At 34.4% G+C, this 22,761-nt stretch overlaps 1 protein-coding gene across 1 annotated transcript in view; it reads left to right on the top strand.

Moving 5' to 3' along the window:
• Positions 1-22,761, top strand: part of LOC140440230 (uncharacterized) — a 139,113-nt gene that overhangs the window by 78,368 nt on the left and 37,984 nt on the right. The window contains exons 4-5 of the mRNA XM_072530587.1: positions 16,270-16,417; positions 20,957-21,175. Of these exons, the coding sequence (XP_072386688.1) occupies positions 16,270-16,417; positions 20,957-21,175 (367 nt within the window). The remainder of the gene's footprint in view (positions 1-16,269; positions 16,418-20,956; positions 21,176-22,761) is intronic.

The raw sequence follows: 22,761 nt of genomic DNA, 5'->3' as shown, positions 1-22,761 counted from the left end.
CGTATCTATAGCATTTTTCATATAAAAATGCTTGCACTTCACAATGTATATAAAGTGACGTCACGTATATTTAAAATTTCTCAAACGTCAACCTTAGAGTTCAAATTTTCCTAACACAGCTAATAATACGAAACCTATACGAAACTGCTCGATCTTTCATAGGCGTCAACATGGTGTAATAATCAGAAAAATGTAATCATCATTATATTGGAAATTTTAAAATTATATTGATTAAATAACCAAAAACATTTGTTATTATAAATAATATAAATTTTATGAACTAACTCTTTAAGTTCAATATTCCACAAAATATTAATTTTAATTAAAAATATTAGACAATTGTACGCAACTGATACGGGAATACTTCAAATTTTATTGACAGTTCGGCGTGTGGCAAAATTGCTTGAAGTGCTGCCGCTTTTTTAGAGTAAAAATTTTTTTTGTTTTGATTTCTTACACAATTTGATCATATAATATATATTAATAAATTTCATTTATAAATACATAATAAATTTGCCAAATGCCAAAACAAATAAATAGGCTGTAGAAAGCTGATAAGCTTTCATATAAGATAGATTAATTTGAACAAGAAAAAATGGCGGGATGTTTTTACTATTAAAGCCCTAAAAGAGGTGTTTAAAATTAAGTATTGTTCTGAAGCTATTTTTTGTGGCATATTAAAGTAATTACTATTTAAATGGGAATAAGCCAGAATTAAAGGTTACAGACGTATTTGTCAAGAATTTGTCAAAGTCAAAGAATTTCATGGGTGGATCGTGTGACTAATGTTGACGTCCTACGTAGAATAGGCAAGTAATGCGAGATTATTAACACCATCAAAGAGCGCAAACTGGAATATCTTGGCCATGTTATGAGGAATGAACAGAGATACGGCTTGTTGCAACTCATTCTTCAGGGCAAGGTATTTGGAAAGAGAGGACCAGGGAGAAGAAGAATATCTTGGCTTCAAAACCTGAGAAAGTGGTTTAATACATCGACAACCGGACTATTCAGAATAGCAGCAAGCAAAGTTAGGATAGCCATGTTGATCGCCAACATCCGGAACAGATAGGCATCGTAAGAAGAAGAAGAAAAAGGTTAAAGTACGTTTATTGACGTTGCAATTTTAACTTCGAAAATCGTTCTCAAAATACAAACATTAGTTGAATAACGCTGGGCTCATAACGGTTTCTTAATATTGTTCTGAAGCTATTTTCTTGTGGCATGTTAAAGTAGTTACTATTTTAGTGGGAATAAGCCACAATTAAAGGTTAAAGTACGTTTATTGACGTTTCAATTTCCACTTCGGAAATCGTTCTTAAAATACAAACATTAGTGTATAACTTTAAATTAGACACCACAACAAAGAAGATCAAGGGGAAGGCCTTCAGTTGCCTGGGAAGAAAATATACGGCATATAATGAGCGATAGAGCCATCAAAGAAGACGAATGGATGGACAGAAAATGATGGCGGTTGAAATGCGAGAAACGGCAGAGGCTGTAGGAACTTCTCTTATATATACATGGCACTTTTTTGTAAGCACTATACAAAGAAAACAAAGTAGCTATTAAATGTGGAAATAAAGCGTACAATCCATTTAAGACGACAAAAGGACTTCTACAAGGCTGTGCTACGTCCCCTACTCTGTTTAAAATATTCTTGGAAAAGACACTCAAACCATGGAGGAGAAAGTGCGAAGGAATGGGCATACCAGTAAGAGACGAATACCTATACACCTTAAGTTTTGCCGACGATCAAGTAGTCATCGCACAAGATGAAGAAGATCTCAGCTTTATGCTCAGAAAACTAGAAGAAGAATATAAAAACAACGGAATGGAAATAAACTTAGAGAAAACCGAATACCTAACAACAGAAAACAAGCATATGAGAAACCTAGAGATAGACGAGGGAAGACAAATAAATGGAACAGATAAATTCAAGTATTTAGGAACCATAATATCGAACCAGGGAACAACAGAAGAAGATATAAACAACAGACTGAGACAAACAAGAAACTGTATAAGACAACTAAACTCAGTGTTGTGGGATAAGAACATTACGATAAAGACAAAAAAGAGAATATATAACACCCTGACAAGAAGTATCCTGACATATGGGTCCGAAAACTGGACAATAAACAAGAGAAATAGAGGTAGAATAAGAGCAGTAGAAATGGAGTTCCTGAGGAGAAACTGTAGACTTACAAAAAGAGACAGAATTGAAAACGCAGAGATTAAGCGGGGAATGGGAGTGCAATCAGACATAATCGACTATATAGAGGAGAAGAGACTATCCTGGTACGGCCACGTCAGAAGAGCGGACAGAGGACGCTGGATAAACAAAATCACAGAATGGAGCCCGATTGGAAGAAGAAAGAGAGGAAGATCCCGAAGGTCATTCAGAGATGAAACCGACGAGGCTATAGAGAAAAGAACCCTGCGAGATGGAGACTGGAATGACAGGGAAAATTGAAGAAAACGGTTGAGTGAAGGAAGACAGTGAAAACTGTGGAAATCCTTAGTAGCAGTAGTACTTTTTTGTAACACTTGTTTACTTTTTTCCACCCCAAATATAAAGAGACATTTTAAGTGTAACAAATCGTTGAAATATAAGAAAGCACAGATCGGTGCGTAGAAAAATATATGTTCAGGCTTTTTGTGATAGTTTATGGGCAAGGTTAATTTACAGCAATAGAGCATTATTCACAGTAGCTTGAAAAAATCGATTAAACTAATGTAAGAATATGTAATTTTTACGCAAATTGATGGTGTTATTATTAGTATTATTGTTCCCAGTAATGTTAGGTAGGTAATTGAACATTTCTTTTAATAAAAAATTGGGACCCGAAATAAGCAATCTTCAAATTTTATGAATAAATGTTGTCTTATGCGTCGTCTTTCACAAGACGCACACATTTCCTTTTAATTTTAAACTGACGCACAGCTTCAAATTACATTTGGCTTTTCATATTGGCTGTAACTTCTACTTTTGAAGTTTGTTATTTCCGGTTTCCTGTTGAGATCAAATGTGCGCTAATGGTAAATTCGGCACTTTCGTCATTTCCTGTTGCTGAAAGGAACCTCGAATAACGACTAAAGGAGTAGGCCTCACGTTTTATCCTTTTCGAAAACTTCGTGACATAAATTTGAATGCGTTAACGATATGTCAAGGGAAGTGCGTCTTGGCAAGATAGCTTTCTTTGAGCTGTAGTTATTTTCAAAGAAACAAAGTAATTTTGTATGCGTAAATGTTTTCAGATCATGCGAAATAAAAATGACTACACAGTGTGGGTCTCTGTCTTGAAAATCTTAAAATAGTTTTTAAGATCCTAGTAAAAATTCATTTTTTTTTTTATTTTTTAGAGGAACAATTATTCACCTAATCCTACAATTAACCAGGAACTTATATTTAACCTAATCTTCTACGTTACTCTCGTATCTATTTCCCAATGGACAATGTTTTGGATCCAGTATCAACAAATAATATCACTCTTAACGTCAAATTTTCAACAATGAGCAATAAGAAACAGTATAGCTTAAATTTACTTTTTCTTGGGCATTTTCGGGTTTTTGTTACAAGAAATTTATAAACATCTATCAATATGTGTTTGTTTATTGAAGGATATAACACGACTATAATCTTAAAACTAACAGGCGTGCGAGCTTCAACATCATTGAGGTTTACGTGTGTAAAAGCGCATACGTGAAAATATGGGAGGATTCCTTTAGTTGTTTATTTTGTACTCAGCCAGAGGCCTTCTTTAAGTCAATAAATTAAAATTTATATTTAAGTTAAACTATTTTTCTCCGTAGTGCCCTATGACATCTCTTATGTAACTATACTTTCATTAATAATAAAGACACTGTGTAGAGCCCTTTTGGTAATCGTCTTGTTTGTTTTTTCTATCGTAATATATTTGCTATAGCCTAAGATATGATGTAATGCCCTTTTGGCAATGATGTATCATACGTCATGATCCGACGAACTATTCTACTCCCACCACAAACGCTTAAAAAATGAGCAGAACGAACCTTAGCAGTTTCTTATGGGACTTTACATGAAAAATGAAGCAGAAACGGTATAGCAGCCTTTTTACAAGTATAGCTGTTACTTAATTTTATTTAATTTTACTTAATTTAATTTTACGTAATTCTGCTTAACTTGATTTAATTTTATTTAATATTATTTACCTTTATTTAATTTTATTTAATTTTATTTAGTTTTAATTTTATTTTATTTCGGTAAAACGTTGACGTTTGATAAACGTCATTTTATTTTTATCTGCATCTTACCCAATGACGTTTAATAAATATATATTAAACGTCACTGATCTTACAATTACGGTAACCTATATTTTTCGCAATTTTGCAAAAAAATAATTACGTGAAGTAGTAAAATTTCAAGAACAAAATATAGTCCGTCTAGAAAGTATCCGGAATTTTATATTTTTCCTAATTTTAATAGATTTCCTTTTTGTAACATTTTAAGACAAAAGTAATGCATCAAGTAGGTTGTGCCGATAGTAAGTTATGGACAAAATCGCATGACAACACCATCTGTCAAATATTGTTGTTTGTAAACAGACTTAAGATTTGTGAAATAATGTCGCAAGTAGAAAAACGAATAATGGTGGAATATTTGTATAGAAAGGGTGTCCGAAACGTTAAAAAATTAGTGCAATTGACTGAACTCGGAAAAAGTGCAGTGTATGAGGCAATAAATAGGATAAAGATTCGCGGAAACAATTTAAATGCTTTAGTGGCTTTAGGACGACAAAATCCGCGCCTAGTGTTTCGAAAATTAGCGAACAGATTTGGAAATCAACGAAGAATAAAACTGTGCCCAGAAACTGTCAGCATGTCACTGAAAAAGCAAGGCTACATATCAAGGAATCCAAAAAAAAAATCCCTACAATGACACCTCTGCAAAGACAACGAAGAATAGATTTTTGTCAACGTTTTCGAGAAGATAATTTTAATAATGTCTTTATATCCGATGAAAGTTATTTCCAGTTTGGTGCAAATCATCTAAAAGTCCTATCAAGAGAAAATGTGACCGTTCAAATTTCCAAATGTCCCACTAAAATAATGGTTTGGGGAGCAATATCTCAGCGTGGTGCTACACCTCTCTGTATAGTTAAGGGTACTGTTCATAGTGCGAAATATTATGACATTGTAAATGGTTTTCTTCTTGAAACGGCTCATGTTTTAGATCCAGAGGGGTGGCGTTTTCAGCAAGATGCCATCCTTCTGTTTATATTCAAGCTTGGCCAGCAGCATCTCCAGATCTTAGCCCCATTGAAAACTTATGGGGACTGATGAAGATTAAAGTGGAATGATCAGCGCCACGAGATAAAGAAAGTTTGTTTCAGTCAGTTTTACAGGCCTGGAACACCATTACCAAAAATTATAGCCTTGACCTAGTTTCGGGTGTAGGTTGACAGTTGACAGAAAGATCGTTGATGTCAGTCTTATTGAATTTGGATCTTTTTTATGTGAATCATCTCCAGTATGCATCTTATGTTGTAATTTTGTTCTTTTTCCAAAATCTTCAAATCTTCTTTTCAAAATCAAAAGAATGGCTATTTTCTAGAGAATGTTAGGCTAGGGCTGTTGTGTTTGGTGCATTGGTTTGTACACTATGTTTGTGTGCAACAACTCTTCTATGTAGGTATTGGTGTAAACACAATATAATTTATTTTAATCTGGATTTCTTCTTCTGGCTTTGGCATTGGCAAAATATGGTGAATGGATTTTTGCTCATAGTTTTATTAAGTATTGGGCGTACATCGTCTATTTTCCACAAATTTGTGATTCCTTCGTTATAAGATTTGCTAATATCAACAACCCAACGAAACGTAGAAACTCCCGAGCATCCATATTTTACGATACATCTCCATGCTTTAGTTGAACTTCTGCATTAGTCATTTTAACTATGTGGTTTACAATATTATCTCTAAAAATGGGCGAAAACCAATAGAAACTGTGTCAAAGTTTTGTTTAGCATGTCTTGTAGATCCTCTTTTTTGATGCAAAACATTTCGTTGTGCTTGGTGCCCGTTCTTTGTGTCTCAAAGTAACATTTTCAAGTATATTTTTCGACCTACAGTACAATATGAATATTTTACATCTTGCCATTAAAAATATGAATAGAAACTTTTTTTAAGCTTTTTTTTAAGATTTTATTTTATCTGGAAATTTTTCATTTTCCGTATCGCTGATTCTTTTTCATATTATTTAAATCTATCATCGTTTTACATTTTTCATTTCACTCATCATCCGTTAGAACTTTAGTATCCGAGTTATCTCGTTCTCAATATTCTCATCGTATATAATTATAATATATAATTTAAATTATAATTTAAAGAAAATAAGATGAGGCAGTTTTTTATAATAATGTTAATAAAGTACTAAATATTCCACTATTGTTTTTAGTTATGACCGTATACCTATTTCTTTTCTTAATATTGGCATTGTTAGTCATTTCATTATTTACGTTAATCAGCAATTTATAAAATATGTAAAACAGCCTTTACCTATCCAATAACAACCAAAAAATTTACATGACTGCAAGATAATTGCAGCAATCTGTTCATTCGTTGATTTAAGGAATGAACAGATTGCTGCGATCTAATCGGTGCGTCGACGACACGATTTACCTCGCAATATAGGCGACAGCATTTTTTCATGTCATGAACACATTGCTGCGATAAGTCGCTATGACGACGACGTGTTTTGTCTCATTGATCACATTGAACCGACGACTACAGCAAAGTCTGAAATGGATTTTTCAGAATCGGAGGAAGATTTGATCTTGCTGGTTTCAGTCTGACGTTTTCCAGAAAATTGTTTTATCAAGCCTGCATATGATAGAAGCAATAAATCTGTTGAGTCTTTTTATGTTTTTTTTTTTCTGCTTTTAAAATAAATATTAATAGCGTCAATGAAAGTTATTGGTTTCTTTGTACATTTCTCACTTCTCGTTTTTTTTTTGGTTCTGGTTCTACAATAGGGGTGGTGACATTAGCACAAGTAGCAGACTCTTGATTTTTGTAGGTTTACTCTCTTCGTTATCCGAAACATCTACATCATCGTCTTTCTCAGTTACAGACTCTACTTAAGTCGTAACTTCCGGCACATTTGATGAGGATTTTGTAAATAACGAGAAAGGTTGGAACATTTTCATACTTTCAGCCCATTGCCATGTTTTATTTTGTGCAGTTTGTCCAGTTTTTGTTTTGATTCCTTTTAAGTATCGCACATAAGAATCACGTAAACTTCTCCACCTCTTTAGTTCCTCACCTAAAAAATATACTGTTTTAGGTTTTTAGCAACAGGTGACAGCTTTTCTAACAATAAATATAGATATATTGGTGGTGAAGACGCCGCTATCACCATTCTAACAACATTGGGGGGTTAAGCGTGATAATTTAGGATTGAAGCTGTAGATGAATCGACTAACCCCCTCTAATGAATTGTCTCGACTCTGATAAAGGCTGTCACCATTGTAGAAGACGTCTGTCTCAATGGCCTTATCAATGCCTCTACAATTTTTTTTAGGAGATACTTATCCCTGCGAGCGGGGCAAGGCTTACTGGTTCCACTAGTCTGGACTGACTGGTTTCGCCCTCGCGGATTTACAAGAGGGTAGGAAAATCTTTCTGGAAAGGAAGGGAATAAGGGCTTCTCGGTCTCAGGTCCTGCAAAGAGTGAGAGGCTATGGGCTTACATTAGAAGCCGGAGCACTGCATAAGCGAAATGTGTATCTCTTCTAGTCTCGGCCTGTAACGGCTAGGGATAACAAAAATAAATTTCCAGTTTACAATGTATTAACTAGACTGTACACTACAAAATATCAGTTATGACCAAAATGTTCGATCAGGCGCGAAGGGAGACGAGAAGAGACAAGCAAGGAATTAAAGGTCGGACAATTCCGTATCATTAGATATACCTTGGGTTAGTATATAGATCTTAGTTACCTTCGCGTATCTAGGCTATAGCTAGGGAATACGCCTCCAGTCTACAGGGATTTGAGATTTGCGAACCTTCGAATCTCCAGTTGCCGACACTTATGCGTCCACTATCCCGTCGAGTTAATTAACGCGTCCACTGTCTGCGTATCGTCCGATCTCCACACTATGGCGTGGAGCGTCTGGCGTGACCACTTCCCACTAACGCCGCTGGCCCCCTTGTTCGCCTTTTTTATCAGTCCGTGTTCTAATTTTCAGTCGTAGTACCAAGGTCGCGTTATTGTTTTTTTTGCTGACTGATCCTCGTGTTGTATATCGGCAGAGGTCTATGTTTTGAAACGTGATTTAAACAACCTTGGTGGCCTGATATTTGAGACTCGTGTAATACATTTAAACTGGGTCGAGTTTTCAATCTTTGTTTAATGTAAAATGTTTACGTAAATATGTTACCTACTAGCTATGAATTTATTTGTTCTTTAATTAATTTGGAATATGTAATAATTTCTTAAATAATTGTTTCTCTTTACTAGGCTAATTGTCCCTTAATTTTTCCTTCTTTATTTCCTTGCTATATTTCCATTACACTTTAGTACAATAGGACATAGTTATCGTGTTGGATTTTCTATGGTTGCTACAATTATAAATAAAGTATGTGAAGCTATACGTAAAATATTACAGCCTATATATCTTTCTAAACTGACAACAAAAATATGGCAAAAATCAACTTAAGATTTTCTAAACATGTGGCAATTTCCAAACTGCATCGGTAGTTTGGACGGAAAACATGTAACTATAAAATGCCCTGGAAAAATCGGGTCAAACCATTTTTGTTATTTGAAAAAATTCTCAATAGTACTGATGGCTGTTGTTGATGCCAATGACAAATTTATATGAATCGGTTACGGGAAAAATAGCGACGGAGGCTTATTTAAAAATTCAAACATAAGTCAGAGATTTGAGGCAGGTTTAATGAATGTTCCTGAAGATAAAAATCTTCCTGGGCAAATAGTACCTTATCCACACGTTTTGATTGGAGATGAAGCCTTTGCTTTGAAATCCTTTTTAATATGACCTTTTTCCTACAAACAATCTAGAAAGGACAGACGAAAAGAAAATTTTATTATACTCGTTTATGCCGAGCTAGAGGCGAGTATTTTTTAGGCCAATTGAAACAAAAGTTGAAACGACAATTTCAATTGTTGAAACTTGTTGCATTTTGCATAATTCTTTAAGCGCTAAAATAAACCAATAAGGACTAGAGTTTTCAGAAACGGAAGAAAACTTAGACAGAGCTTTAATTAATATAGAAAGAGACCCAGGCGTGCAACAATTTAGCATTTTCAACTAGAGAAATTTTTTTTAACTATTTTAATACCCGAAATGTAAATAAAAACTCTAAATGTTAATAATTAAGGTAAATATATAAAAATCATTATTTAAATAAATAATTAAAGCGAATAAAACTTTTAAATTAAAATACTTACGGGATTTTTTCATCTCTTGGCCAATTTCATCCCATACTTTATCCTTCTTTCTGATGCTTTTATAATCCTCGTGTGACAAATTATAAAGTATTGGATATTTGTTTACCAATTCTAATAATTTCTTTGTTGAAACCATTCTAAATTAGCAGCAATAACGAGAGCAAACACAGGCGGCTGCTTACAAAATAGGGTAAAAACACCAGTTATTGGCCTCTTAAGGAGAGCACGTCGATATATCTATGAAATGTTTTGTCACTGTGGCCTATTATAACTATTTTTAACACCATGAAATTTTATTATTATTTCTACATATTGCAAAATTTTATTACGTTAATATTTCATGTGTGAAAATATTTTATATGTGTCTTTTGTAAACGTGCAAATGGACCAGTTATTGGCCACCCTGTTCCAGTTATTGACACCATATGTGTTAGTGATTGGCCATCATTTTTTAAAGAGATATTTTACCAAATAATTCGTAAGTTAAAATAGATAGATAGGTAGGTGCTTGGATAAGCAAGGATTTTGTGATGAGTGTGGACACAAAAAACACATGTCAAAGTAAACTTTTATTTTTTATTTTGGCAAGATTTGCAAACATATATACTAAGTGACATAGAAATCCGAACACCCAGTTTAAATGATTTTATTTTAATAAAATTTTGTATAAGTACTTAATGAAGCATAATAAGTAAATGATTAAAATTTCAAAATGTTTGCATTGCTTTAAAGCCCTTTTACCTTTAATAATGTGTAGATGCACCCCGATGTGTTACGCATTCTTCAACGCGCCTAGGCATGCTTCTGATCAGGTGGTCAATGTCCTCTTGTGGTATCTCATTCCAGGCAACCACCAACTCCTCTCGAAGTGCTTGTAGAGTCTGAGAAGGACGTTGCAAATTGAGCAATCTCCTACCTATCATATCCCACACGTGCTCAATTGGGGATAAGTCGGGAGATTTTGGTGGCCATGCTAACAATGTGACATCATTATGTTGAAAAAAGTCTATTGTGACTCTTGCAACATGTGGTCGTGCATTATCTCGTTGGAAAGTTGGATTTGCCAGGGTGTCAAGATAGGGTAAAAGGTGGGGTTCTAGAACTTCTTGGATATAACGCTGCGCGTTTATGTTACCTCTGATAAAGATTAAAGGTGACCTGGAACCATAAGCTATAGCACCCCAAACCATAACTCGAACAGTGTGATGAACATGTCTTTCAACCAAAAACTGTGGATTCCTCCTTTCACCACGTCGCCTTCTAACCCTCGCTCGACCATCGTGCATGCCTAAACAAAATCTAGACTCGTCACCAAATACAATACTATTCCATTCCTGATTCCAAGTGACCGTTCGCTGCACCACTGAAGGCGATTACGGCGGTGTTCTGGAGTTAAAGGGAGGACCAAGTGTGGTCGGTATGAGAACAGGCCAAAACTTCTCATTCGTCAGTAAACACTTCGCATGCCAATAGGTCTTCCGTGTTCTGCAAACCATTCATTTGCAATGGAGCTGGTAGTGGAGAAATGGTCTCTTAAGGCCAATAATCTTAGGCGGCGATCTTCACGGTCTGTTGTTCTACGGCGGCGTCCAGTGCCCCTTGCTCTTTGCGTACGGCCTTCTTGAAGTAATGCCTGACAACACCTAACCACGGTGTCTACACTTCTTTGCACTCTAACTGCAACTTCCCGAAAAGAAAGTCCAGCTTCCCGAAGTCCCATAAATACGGCCCCTATCAAACTCACTAAGTTGACGAAATCGTACAGGTCTCCGTACTCTAGGCATCGTAACCAATCGTAAAGAATGTCAAAAACCACAATTCGCCAAATTTGGATCTTTACTGCGGCTGAAATATTTATTTTTAGATTGTTAGTGAATTTAAAAACAAAAAGTATAAAAACCGGAATCTCCAAGTGATAAGGCTAAAAACTTTATCACTGGTTTTTTTCAGTAAGATAAATAAATTACACCAAAATTTTATTGAAATAAAATCATTTAAACTGGGTGTTCGGATTTCTATGTCACTTAGTATACTTGATCTGTGTCGCCATAGAATTTTGTTATGCAAGTTACATGATATGTTCTAAGACACACACACACACCTTTAGAAACTTTTTGATTTTTAAAATGTCATGGAATGTTTAATACCAAGTTTTTATTTTTAAAACGCCGAAGAACGTTTGGTACCAAGTTTCAAAGTGTGAAGGAATATTTGATAATAAATTATCAGACAGAATTGTAATTTTTGTTGAGGACTAATCTGTATTATCATCAAATAATTTCCGTTTGGGTACAATTTTTTTCTCAGGGTTTGGAGATTTAGTGGGGGCGAGAAATATTTTCGGAGATAATCTGGTCGCTTCTGGTGTAGGTGAATGCTTGAACATAAAATTAAACATAAATTTTTATGTTTAATTTTATGTTTATGACATTCTGCAATTGTTGGATAGCCCAAAATTGACGTAGTCTAAAACGTTAATCACAAAAAACTTTTATCACTCATTAACTTCGAGTTTTTATCGAGGTTAATCAATTTCTTCATTTAAAAAAAGTTTTTGGCTTATTTCAGATGCCACTGAAGATGCTCTAGAGAGCAAAAGTACTTAGGCAAAATTTAGTTAATAAAACTGAGCTCGATATCTGCCTTTATTTTATAAAAAAAATAAATAGACCTAATACACTTTGTCAAAGCTAAGGCAATGTTTTTCAATATCCCTGCATTATACATATTCTCCTCACATAATCTATAATATGTATAAATCCTTCGAGCCTTGACACAAAACCGACGTTTACAGTTTTATAAATAAAAATCCTTTTAAAATTCTAGTTTTATTCTTACCGCACGAGCCACGCGAAACATATCCCGTACTGATTCTTTTCAACCGGCCGACATGCAAAGGCTGAATAAAAATAACAAGAACGTAAGTCTTGGACAATAGCGTGCTCCAATACGAAATAAAATAATTCAAGGGGACATAAGTAAAAAAAATTTTTAAAAGAAAGCTTATTTTAAATGTAAAAGAAAAATATTCTTCAATAGAAACTTGTTAGATAAAAATATCGGTACCTTCCTCGTCAGGGCAAGAGAATTTGTATTTTTTCTTGATTTATGTACTAGTGAGGCACGTGCCAAAAATATTTGTATTTGTCGTAAGTATTTTTAATGCGTAAAAATGATATCAACGTTTAAAACTTAGTCCAAAAATAATATTCAATGGTTTGATGACGGAGTTGTTAAACAGTTGACATCTATACGAGAGTGAAACCTCCGTACAGTAGATCCGCTGGATCTTTGCACATTTAATTGTCATCATTTGTATTATAGGAAATATTCCTAAACCAAAACATTTGAGCTAAACTTACGTCGGTTATAAGAATTAGAAAATGGCTGATCTAACAATGGCACAGAGAGCGATGGAGAGGTCAATGCTGAATATATCCCTCAGAGACAGAGTATCAAATACAATAATTAGGAGAAAAACTTGTGTTACTGACGCAGTTTAAAGGATTACAACATTGAAATGGAACTGGGCGGGGCATGTTGCCAGATTAAAAGATGGAAGGTGGACGAAGAAAATTCTGGAATGGAGACCTAGACACGATGCTTATGGTAATCGAGGACGTCCTCCAACAAGGTGGTCAGATGGCATCAAGCGCATTCAGCACAACTGGATTCAGGGTGCTCAAGATAGAATGCATTGGAATTATTTACGGGAGGCCTATGTCCAGCAGGAAATTATATGCAAAAAACGTAGAAGGACGTAGAGGCAAAGGACGCTCACCTATCCGATGGTCAGATCAAGTACCTACAGAAAGCCACTGGAGAGACGTTTTCCGAGTCCATAAGAGCAGCCCAAAATCGCAAGAGATGGAGAGAATTGACAGCCCGCATTGTAGGAAATCACGATCCTCAGCAATGAGGAAACGACAAGAGAGAGAGAGATGTCCAGCAGTGGACTCAAAATGGCTGATGGCTCAAAATATCTTGTATTTTATGTATTGCATTTTGAAAACTGGGTATACATTTATGAACGTGATTTTACAATTTTTGGAAACTTACAAGTTGTCCAATAACATCTACAATAAATATAGTATATTAAAGTATAAGTGGATATTGAGGTCTTTAAAACACGCGCGATTTTTCGAGCACGACATCGCAGCAGGAGAGTATGAAATAGAGCAAGTGCTCTAAAGACCAATTATCCACGTACTTTACGCTATTTTTTTTATTGGTACACTTTAAAATCATGTATTTTTATTACACAAAATTGAAATAGGAGCTAATAATGTAAAATGGTTGAATTTGTGATGTACATCAGTATACCTTTCGTTATTATGGAAATGAGAAAAACAAATTTGCAATCTATCACATCAGATTAATTGTTATTCCTGGTTGTATATTGCTTAAAAGAAGAATGAGAAGAATGTTTCAAACATTATTGGGAGTGCCATTAATGGAAACACAACCCCAATGGCTTATGAGAATGTCGGTAGTATTAATTTGAACAGCATTTATAAGTCATAATTTCTAACACACTTCAATCAGTATCGGTTCGAAGGTCTAACGAGGCTAAGACTATTTTCTCTATATTTTTTTGTTAAAAAGTGGAACTAAAAAAGAAGATAACGTTCCATAAAGGACTATCGGAAGACGAACTTCGCAAAATTGCTGAGGAGAGTGACTTTAGTGATATCAGTATGCCTGAAAATACGTTACGAGAAAGAAAAAAGAGGAAGGTATTCAGTATATAGGAACTTTTCGAACTGTGAAGGAAGAACATCAGCGATAAAAAATGCCAAAAGGGTGTACACTTTTTCCCCGGCATGTGCCGTTACTACCGCGTATATGTGTGTTAAGTGTTTTGTGAATATTCATACATGTTCTTTGAAAAAATAAATTGTTTTTTGTATTTTTAAACTTAAAATATCTTAGAAAGAAAATATTTGATTATCTTCCTGGTGTGAGCCAATATGGCACACACGGTCCACATTAAAACAAATTACAAAAATAATTATAAATAAACCGCGTTGGTACATGCTGTTTTTTACTTAAAAAAATGTATTTTTTTTATTTTAGAATGGAAATAAACAGTTATACAAATTCTTATTTCAAAATTATTAAAAAAATGTTCCGGTCTGACAAAAAACTTATATCATGATGGTCCGGAGGTTAACGTGTTAAAGGCTTGCTACAGCTCCAGAGTTCTACACCGTAAGTCCATATTGGTTTTGTAAAGCAGTATTTTGTTCTCCAATGACAGTTGTGACTTTCTACCAAGTAACCAATTCATTTGTTTTAATTTTATATTTGTTTTTTGGCGTTAATGTGTTGCTTCCAGGTGAGCTTTCGGTCTAAATGCAACTCAAGATGTTTCACAACGTCTCTAGCAGGAATGGGGGCATTGTTTAGAACAACTTGTGGACAAGTGCTTTTTTTTGTAGTATATGGGATTTGGGCTGATTTTTCTTTATTGACTTTAATTTTACATTTTGTCAACCAATTCTCTAATGTATGCAAGTAATTTTGCAGCTTTTTACATGCTATGTCTGGGTCCTTATTTGAAACTTAAACATCTGTATCATCTTAGTTTCTGTGAGTAGGAAACAAACGTATAAAACATATATATTTATATAATAGTATATTACTTTATGAGGCGGAGAAGCATGACTTTTCTTGACACGCCCGATATTACGCGCCGAACGAAGTGAGGCGCGTAATAGAGGGCAAGTCAAGAAAAGTCGCTTCTTTGCCGAATAAAGTATTCTATTTTTTCTTCAAACGTAGCAATTTTTAACCATAAATAGTACAATTCATACGCTATATTTACTCGAAATTATCTGTAACAACTATCAAAGTCGTCTAGATGTTAGAAATTAAAATAATTAAGTCGTCGGTGGGATTTGCGTCTCCCTGGTTACAGTTGTCTGACAGTTATTTGCAATTATTAAAGACAGCTTATTGTTGTTGCAACCGCAAGCGCAAATTTAGTGCGAAAATGGAAAACCTAAACGAAATTGAGTCCGCGGCTAATGATGCAGTAGCACGTTTGGGGCCCTCTAAGTCCGACAAGAACGATAATGCTCAAAAAATTTTAAACCCTCATGATTCGCATACATCGGGAATGATTGCTGAAAGTTTTTCTCGACCATCAGTATCATCAACAATTACCAATGCGTATCAAGAGTCGGGAACATTTTTGCACGGTTTCAATTTTAAAAATGCCTCATTAACTAATTGTACTTTTAATATTACTATAAATAAAAAGGATGTTTAATTGTTGTTAATGACATTTGTATTGTTGCTTTGGGACATGTTTCATATTGTTGCCATGACAACATTTCTCCCTCCGCCGTAAAGAAATGGGAAAAAAAACTACTGCCGGCGGAGACATCAAACTTTGACAGGATCAAGTTAGATAAGTAATGTCATCATTATTTGACGTTTGAAGAAAAAATATAATTATGAGTTGTTGTTTGTGCTCTTTTGTTCGTAAATATTGGTTCTTCTCCAAAGGAGAAAGTAAAGGGAAGAGGAAGTTCATAAATGGTTGTATCTTTTTATGTATCTATAAATATAGCAGTATTAGCTTCCAAAAAATTTATTAAGATAATGAGTATTACTTTTGGGTCTTTAAGAAAAAATACTGCACTTATAAAATTAATACGCCCCTTTGTTTTATGTATTCTCGGTGTAGATTATATAAACCCTTAATGCAAAAGATAATTTATTTTCTTTCTCGAAGCTTATGTAAAGGAGTTGTCTAAAATTTACTTAACCCCAATTTTTTAACGTTTAAAAGAAAATGTGTTTTTTAGGTATTACAAAAAATCACAATCTAGCGGAGTGTTTAAAAGACCGTCCGCCCTTTGTCTGCCAGTCGCGACCCAGCCCGATCCGGCGGTAATTCGTCGGCCCAAAAGGGCCTATTTCAGCGAAAACATCTACGGAATGCAAGAAACACAGGTGAGTAATAATGTGGAGCACAATATATCCGACCATGCAACAAATTACAGCTATTGAATTCGGGCGTGACGGGAAAAGAAAGAGTTTTAATCAGATGTAGTAAATAGCGGTAAATGAAATTCTGGCGGGAGTGCCAAGAATTATCGCTATTTAACATTACAAACAGTATATTTGTGCAAAAAAAAAGTAGAAAAGTGAACAGAACATTCTAAATTACATCAATATTCCATTAATTGTAAAATCAACTCTATTAATACCGTTTAGGCTTCCAGATAGGAAGTATATAATTCATTGGATATATTTGTTCAAAAAAGTAAACTTTATATAATCGAATTTTTCTCCTTCTTTATAACATTGATTAAGTTTTGTTCATTTTGTCTTTACAACGATGTTGTGACTAGGTTTTTGGTGGTCTTGCTAAAACTCTTTATCCTTTATCGCAGTTCATAATCTCGAACTTACTGTCAGAAATCAGCGAAGAAGAGTTTCAAAATTATTTGAGTTGTCCAGACGAGTTATCCAGAGTATTTCAGGTTTCCAGAACCTTAGAGTCTTCTTACAAGATTGCCACAAATTGGTCGCATTACTTTTATAGTGATCCTTTTCTAGGTTAACATGCTCCTTATCTAATTTGGCTACTAAAACTATTTTTGTAGCCGATTCTTTTAATGCTACATACGCCTCTCGTACAGCGTTTTCCGTTCTTCCAACAACACTGATATCAACACAGGATTTGCACATATTTATTATATATTGAACTAGTGTTTGTGATTTGTGATATACGTATTACTTTTTCTAGAGCCAGATAGAACAGTATACAGGAGAAAGGGTCTCCCTGGCGCAACCCGTTATTATTTGTTTTAAAAGGTTCGGACAGTTCCCCTGAATTCGTACTCAACATTTAACTTTTTTAAGAGTTGGTTTTGGTAAATTTACCAACTGATTTGGTATTATTAGCTCTTCGATTGTTTTGAACATTTCTCTTCTATTCACAGAGTCGTAGGTTGCTTTGTAGTCTATAAATATGTGATGAGTATAAATGCCATATTCCAGTGTTTTGTCTAAAATTTCTTTTAGGGTTGCAATTTGATGAATTGTCGATTTACAACCTCTGAAACCAGCTGGTATTTTTCTACTATCCGTTCTGCATATGGTGTCATATGGTGACATAGTACTGTGGAAAATATTTTATACGCTGCATTTAGAAGCGTAATTCCTCTGTGGTTAGAACATACAAAGATATATCATTTTTGTATATGGTGCAAACTGTTCTAATATTCCAATCATTGGCGAGAGATTTCTGTGTCCATATTTCTTCTATAAGCTGCTGTAATGCTTATGGTATCATCGCCACTTTCTTTATATAGTTCAGCTAAGATATTATCTATTCCGGGCGATTTGTTTCTGTCTAGTTTTTAACTCCATCTTTAACTTCAAGAATCGTTAGTGGTTCCTCTTCCTCTCGTTTGTTTCCCTTACCTCATCTCTTTCGTCTTCCAGGTTTTCTTTTTCCTCTATATTAAGTGCATGGTGAAAGTATTCCACCCATCTATTCAATACTTCTTTCCTTGTTGTTAATAGGTCGCCATTCTGACTTCTGCATTGTCTTGTGATTGTCTTGAATTCTTTTATGTTGATGTTAACTTCCTTATACAATACTCTGAATTCTTTCTCTCCGTTGAGATTTTCTATATATTGAAGTTTCTTATTTAAGTAGTTTGGATTTTTTCTTTTGTGTATTCTTTTTTCTTCTCTCTTCTGTATCTGGTAATTCTCCACAGTTAATTTAGTTCGTCGGGTAAGCATCTTTCTGTAGGCTTCATTTTTTTTTGTTGCATTCTTGCATTCATCGTAAACTAATAACTTTTAGGGGCACAAATATCTGTTCCTTGTCTGGCCTTCATTTACATTTTGATTCCTTAGCCAGTTGGTGATGGCGTTCACATTATTCATTTCAAAAAACTTCTGATAATAACTCATCCTAAGCTAGACTAGTTTGAGTTTTTATGCATTTTTTTATGCATTCATCCTCGGAGAAGTCTCTAGTCTCTAAAATGTAGTATGATTTTATTCGATTTTTGTATTGTGTGCATATAGCCACAATATTAATTATAACTTGAGGCATTAGAATATGGTTCGTCTTCTTCTTGCAGTACCGTCTCCTATCGGAGGTTGGCTACCGTCACAGCAATCTTTACTTTGTTGGCTGCAACTCTGAACAACTGTATTGAACTGCACTCCCTTAAATTTCGCAACCAGGAAATCCTCCTACGTACCACATTTCTCTTTCCCGAGATTTTTCCTTGGAGTATGAGTCTAAGCAGAGAGTACTTTTCTCCTCTCATTATGTGGTCCAGATATTCCAGTTTTTTCGTTTGTATGGTTTTTATGACTTCGCATTCAGCAGAACATCTTGATTTGTTACTCTTTCTGTCCATGGTATTTTCCACATTCTCCTGTAACACCACATCTCGAATGCATCATTGTTTTTGATGTTTATCTTTTTCAGTGTCCAGGATTCCATGCCGTACAGCAGAACGGAGAAAACATAGCACCTTAACATTCTCGTTTTTAAGTTTATATTTATGTCCCGGCTGCATAGGAACTTTTTCATTTTGACAAACGATTGTCTCGCTATCTCTATTCGCCTCTTGATTTCTCTTGTCTGGTCATTAGTATCAGTGAAGCAAACCCCTAAATATTTGTAGGGCGTAACTTTTTCAACTGGCTGATTATTTTTGGTTAAATTCACATTGGTGTATAGCTTCTTTGTTACAATCATGAATTTAGTCTTTTTGATGTTCAGTTTTAGACCATACTTTTTGGTATGGGTGTTTATGTTTTCCATCAAAAACTGTAAATTTGCTAGGTTATCTGTTACTATTAGTGTGTCATCAGCGTATCGTATATTGTTAATTAACTCTCCGTTAATGTTCATACCAATGTTTTGCTCTAGGAGCGCTTCCTGACATATTGTTTCGCTATATATATTGAATAATAGTGGAGAAAGCACACAACCCTGACGCACACCTCGACGAATCTCAATTTCTTCGGTTAACTCATTATCAACTTTGATTTTTGCTGTTTGTCCCCAGTACAACCTGGATATGATGTTAATGTCGCCACTGTCGATGTTTTTGCTTCTTAGGATTTCATACAGCTTTTGGTGTCTGACTTTATCGAAAGCCTTCTCAAAATATATGAAACCTAGGTAGAGGTCTTGGTTTACATCCAAACATCTTTGCATTAACACACTCAGACCAAACAAAGCTTCCCGTGTTCCCAGTCCTCTGAATCCAAACTGTGTGGCGCTTATGTCCTCTTCTAATTGTATAAATATTCTTTTGTGAATTATTTTAAAAAATACTTTTAGTGTGTGGCTCATCAATGCTATAGTTCTGTAGTCTGAACACTCTCTGGCGTTATTTGTCTTCGGGATTGTGACAAAAGTAGAGGAGAGCCATTTCTTTGGTATGATGCCTGTTCTATAAATTGTGTTAAAGAGGTTCACCATTATTTCAAGTGAGTCGTCGTCTATTAGTTTCAACAATTCTACAGGAATTTCATCTGGTCCTGCAGCTTTACCCCCTTTTGTGTTCCTTATAGCATATTCTACCTCGCTTTTTAGGATTTCATGCCCTGTTGTGTCGTCTGTAGGTTCTGCCACTGCTATTTCTGGTCTTTCGTCTGCAAAAAGTTCTTCAATGTATTCTGTCCATCTTGCCAGTTTTTCATTTAAATCTGTAATTATTTTACCTTTTTTGTCCTTTACTATGGATGCTTGTTTCACTTTTTTACCTGTTATTTCCTTGATCTTTTTATGCATGTTAAAGCTATCGTACTTTCTATCATATTCTTCTATTTCCTTGCAGTTGTCCAGAACCCAGTTCTCTTTGGCTTCTCTAATTTTTCTCTGAATTTCACGGTTCACTTCTTTGTATTTTGTCTTGTTGGTTTTATTTCTTTGCCTTTCCTCCAAGAGATGCAAAATTTCGTTTGTCATCCATTCCTTTTTCTTAATTTTGCTTGGAGCTAAGGAGCCTTCACCAGCTGTCATAAGGGCCTTTTCTATCTCCATCCATTTATTCTCTACATTGCCTGTGTTCCTATTTTTTGCAGCGATGTTTCTAAGTTTGTTGTTTACCTTTTCTCTTGTCCTTTCCAGTATAGTTGCGTTTTTCAGTTGCTTAACGTCTATCTTTTGTTTAACTGCACTTTTCTGTAGTTTCTTAAATCTTATATTTACTACAGCCACCACCGGATTGTGATTCGATTCTATATCAGTGCCTGGATAGGTTTTTGTAGATGCTTCGTCACAGTCTACCAAAAAGATAAAAAGAATGCGTTCTCGTTAAGTTTTCTACGCAGATAGAAAAATCGTAAAATCTCGAGTTATATTTGATGAAAAGTACTTGTTTTATTTGCTGTAACCACCTGGCAAAAAACGTAACACTTTCCTTTTCGAAAATGCATTCTATTTTGTTACGCATATATTTTGTTAATGTTTACATCGCTATAGTTACTACTTGTTTTTTACAGGAATTGAAGAGCTTACAATCGATGATAGCCAACCAGCTGGTCGAACGAGAAATACCACCCCATAAAGTAGACTCAGAAGGTGATGTCAATACAAGTGTTAAAAGTTTGAAGGTTCCTCCTCTTGATAAATATTTTGAAGGAATTGAAAAGAACAATATTTGCCAAAATGGTGATAATAATCCCGATTTGGCAAAAATTACCAAGTTACTAAAACCTAAGGTAATATGATTTAGTATTAATGTTTTATATTGACACTTTTTTTCTTCATTCCAAAACTTCCTTTATCAAACTTTGCTTAATCATGTCCTTTTTGTGAAATTTTAAAAATTGAATGGGCGAAATAATAGTGATTTGGAGTATAAAAATGTCGCGAATTAAAATCACTGTAGAATCTGTTTAAAAGCATCTATAAAGCTTTTTTAACAAACAAAAATACAGGCATATTCTATACTTTTAAAATAATGCTTTTAATTTTATCTTTGTCTCAATTTACAGGGTGAGTTTTAAATTTGGAACGTGTTAATTCTCTTGGAAACGGCTTACATGATTTTTATAGATTTTGTGTGTAAGAGTCTTGTGACTAAAATTGAAGGAAAAATAGTGCCACCCCCCATTATGAGGGTAATCATGTCTTTTTTGCGAAATTTAAAAAATTGATTGAGCGAAACAATAGTGATTTTGGAATGTAAAAATGCCTCGACTTAAAAACATTGTAGAATCTGTTCAAAAGCACCTAAAAGCACCTTTTTAAACAAAAATAAATGTATTTTTCAGACTTTTATAACAATTTTATATTTTTAACAGTGACGTCACTCGACATTGGTACATAGATCGTTTATTGGTAATAAATGAATACAAAAGTATTTTTTACAAGTCAAAGAAAAAAAAATATATGTCAATATAGTTAATATACACATATGTAAATATAAATATAAAATATAAAACATATATACAGTGTTTTAATTTACACTGTTGACAATTACAACAAATTAAAATCGGAAGTAAAATACTCCTCATATGTAAAAAAGGCATTCACTATAAGGTTAACTCTTAATTTTTGCTTTAAACTGATGAAAATTAATAGCTTTTATTCTAGCTAGTACTAAGTTGTAGAATTTTATGGCTAAATACCTTGAACCATTTCTGGATCTCTCAAGTCGGCCAAATTCTAGTATAAGATTATTGTTAAATCTGGTGGGATAATTATGAAAATCTACATGCGCATTGTATTGGTTAAGATTTTGTTTAATGTGCAACATACACTGCATAATGTATACACAAGGTAAAGTTAAAATTCTTAAAGCTCTAAAGGAGTTTCTACAGTCTGCTCTATAACAGAGTCCAGAAATAATACGAACACACTTTCTTTGTTGTGCAAACACTTTATCAATATAACAAGAGTGACCCCAGGAGAGAATAGCATATGTCAGATGAGAATGAAAATTACTACGATAAGCTGTTAAAATAGTTTCCCCAAGAGTGACTTGTACAAGGTTCCTGAAGAGGAAAAGTTGTCGGGAAAGCTTTTTTGATAGATTACCTATATGTTGTTCCCAGGTTAATCCTGCATCCAAATATATCCCCAGTAACTTCGCTCCGGTTACACGTTGTGGTAGAGCAACGTTTTGAACACAAGTGTTATTTCTTAAAGTAAAATTAACACTTTGTGATTTAGAGTTGTTCAAAGAGGGACGGTTAGTTAAAAACCAATTGAATAAGTTTTTTTCAAATGTTTGGTAATCGAGGGTGTCGAATTCAGAAGGGTGATTGCTTGCATAGAAAGTAGTATCATCATCAAATAAAAC

The sequence above is a fragment of the Diabrotica undecimpunctata genome, chromosome 4 (genome assembly GCF_040954645.1).
Source record: "Diabrotica undecimpunctata isolate CICGRU chromosome 4, icDiaUnde3, whole genome shotgun sequence".
Taxonomy (NCBI): Eukaryota; Metazoa; Arthropoda; class Insecta; order Coleoptera; family Chrysomelidae; genus Diabrotica; species Diabrotica undecimpunctata.
Note: the sequence above shows the minus strand (reverse complement) of the source record. Positions and strands in the feature narration are given on the sequence as shown.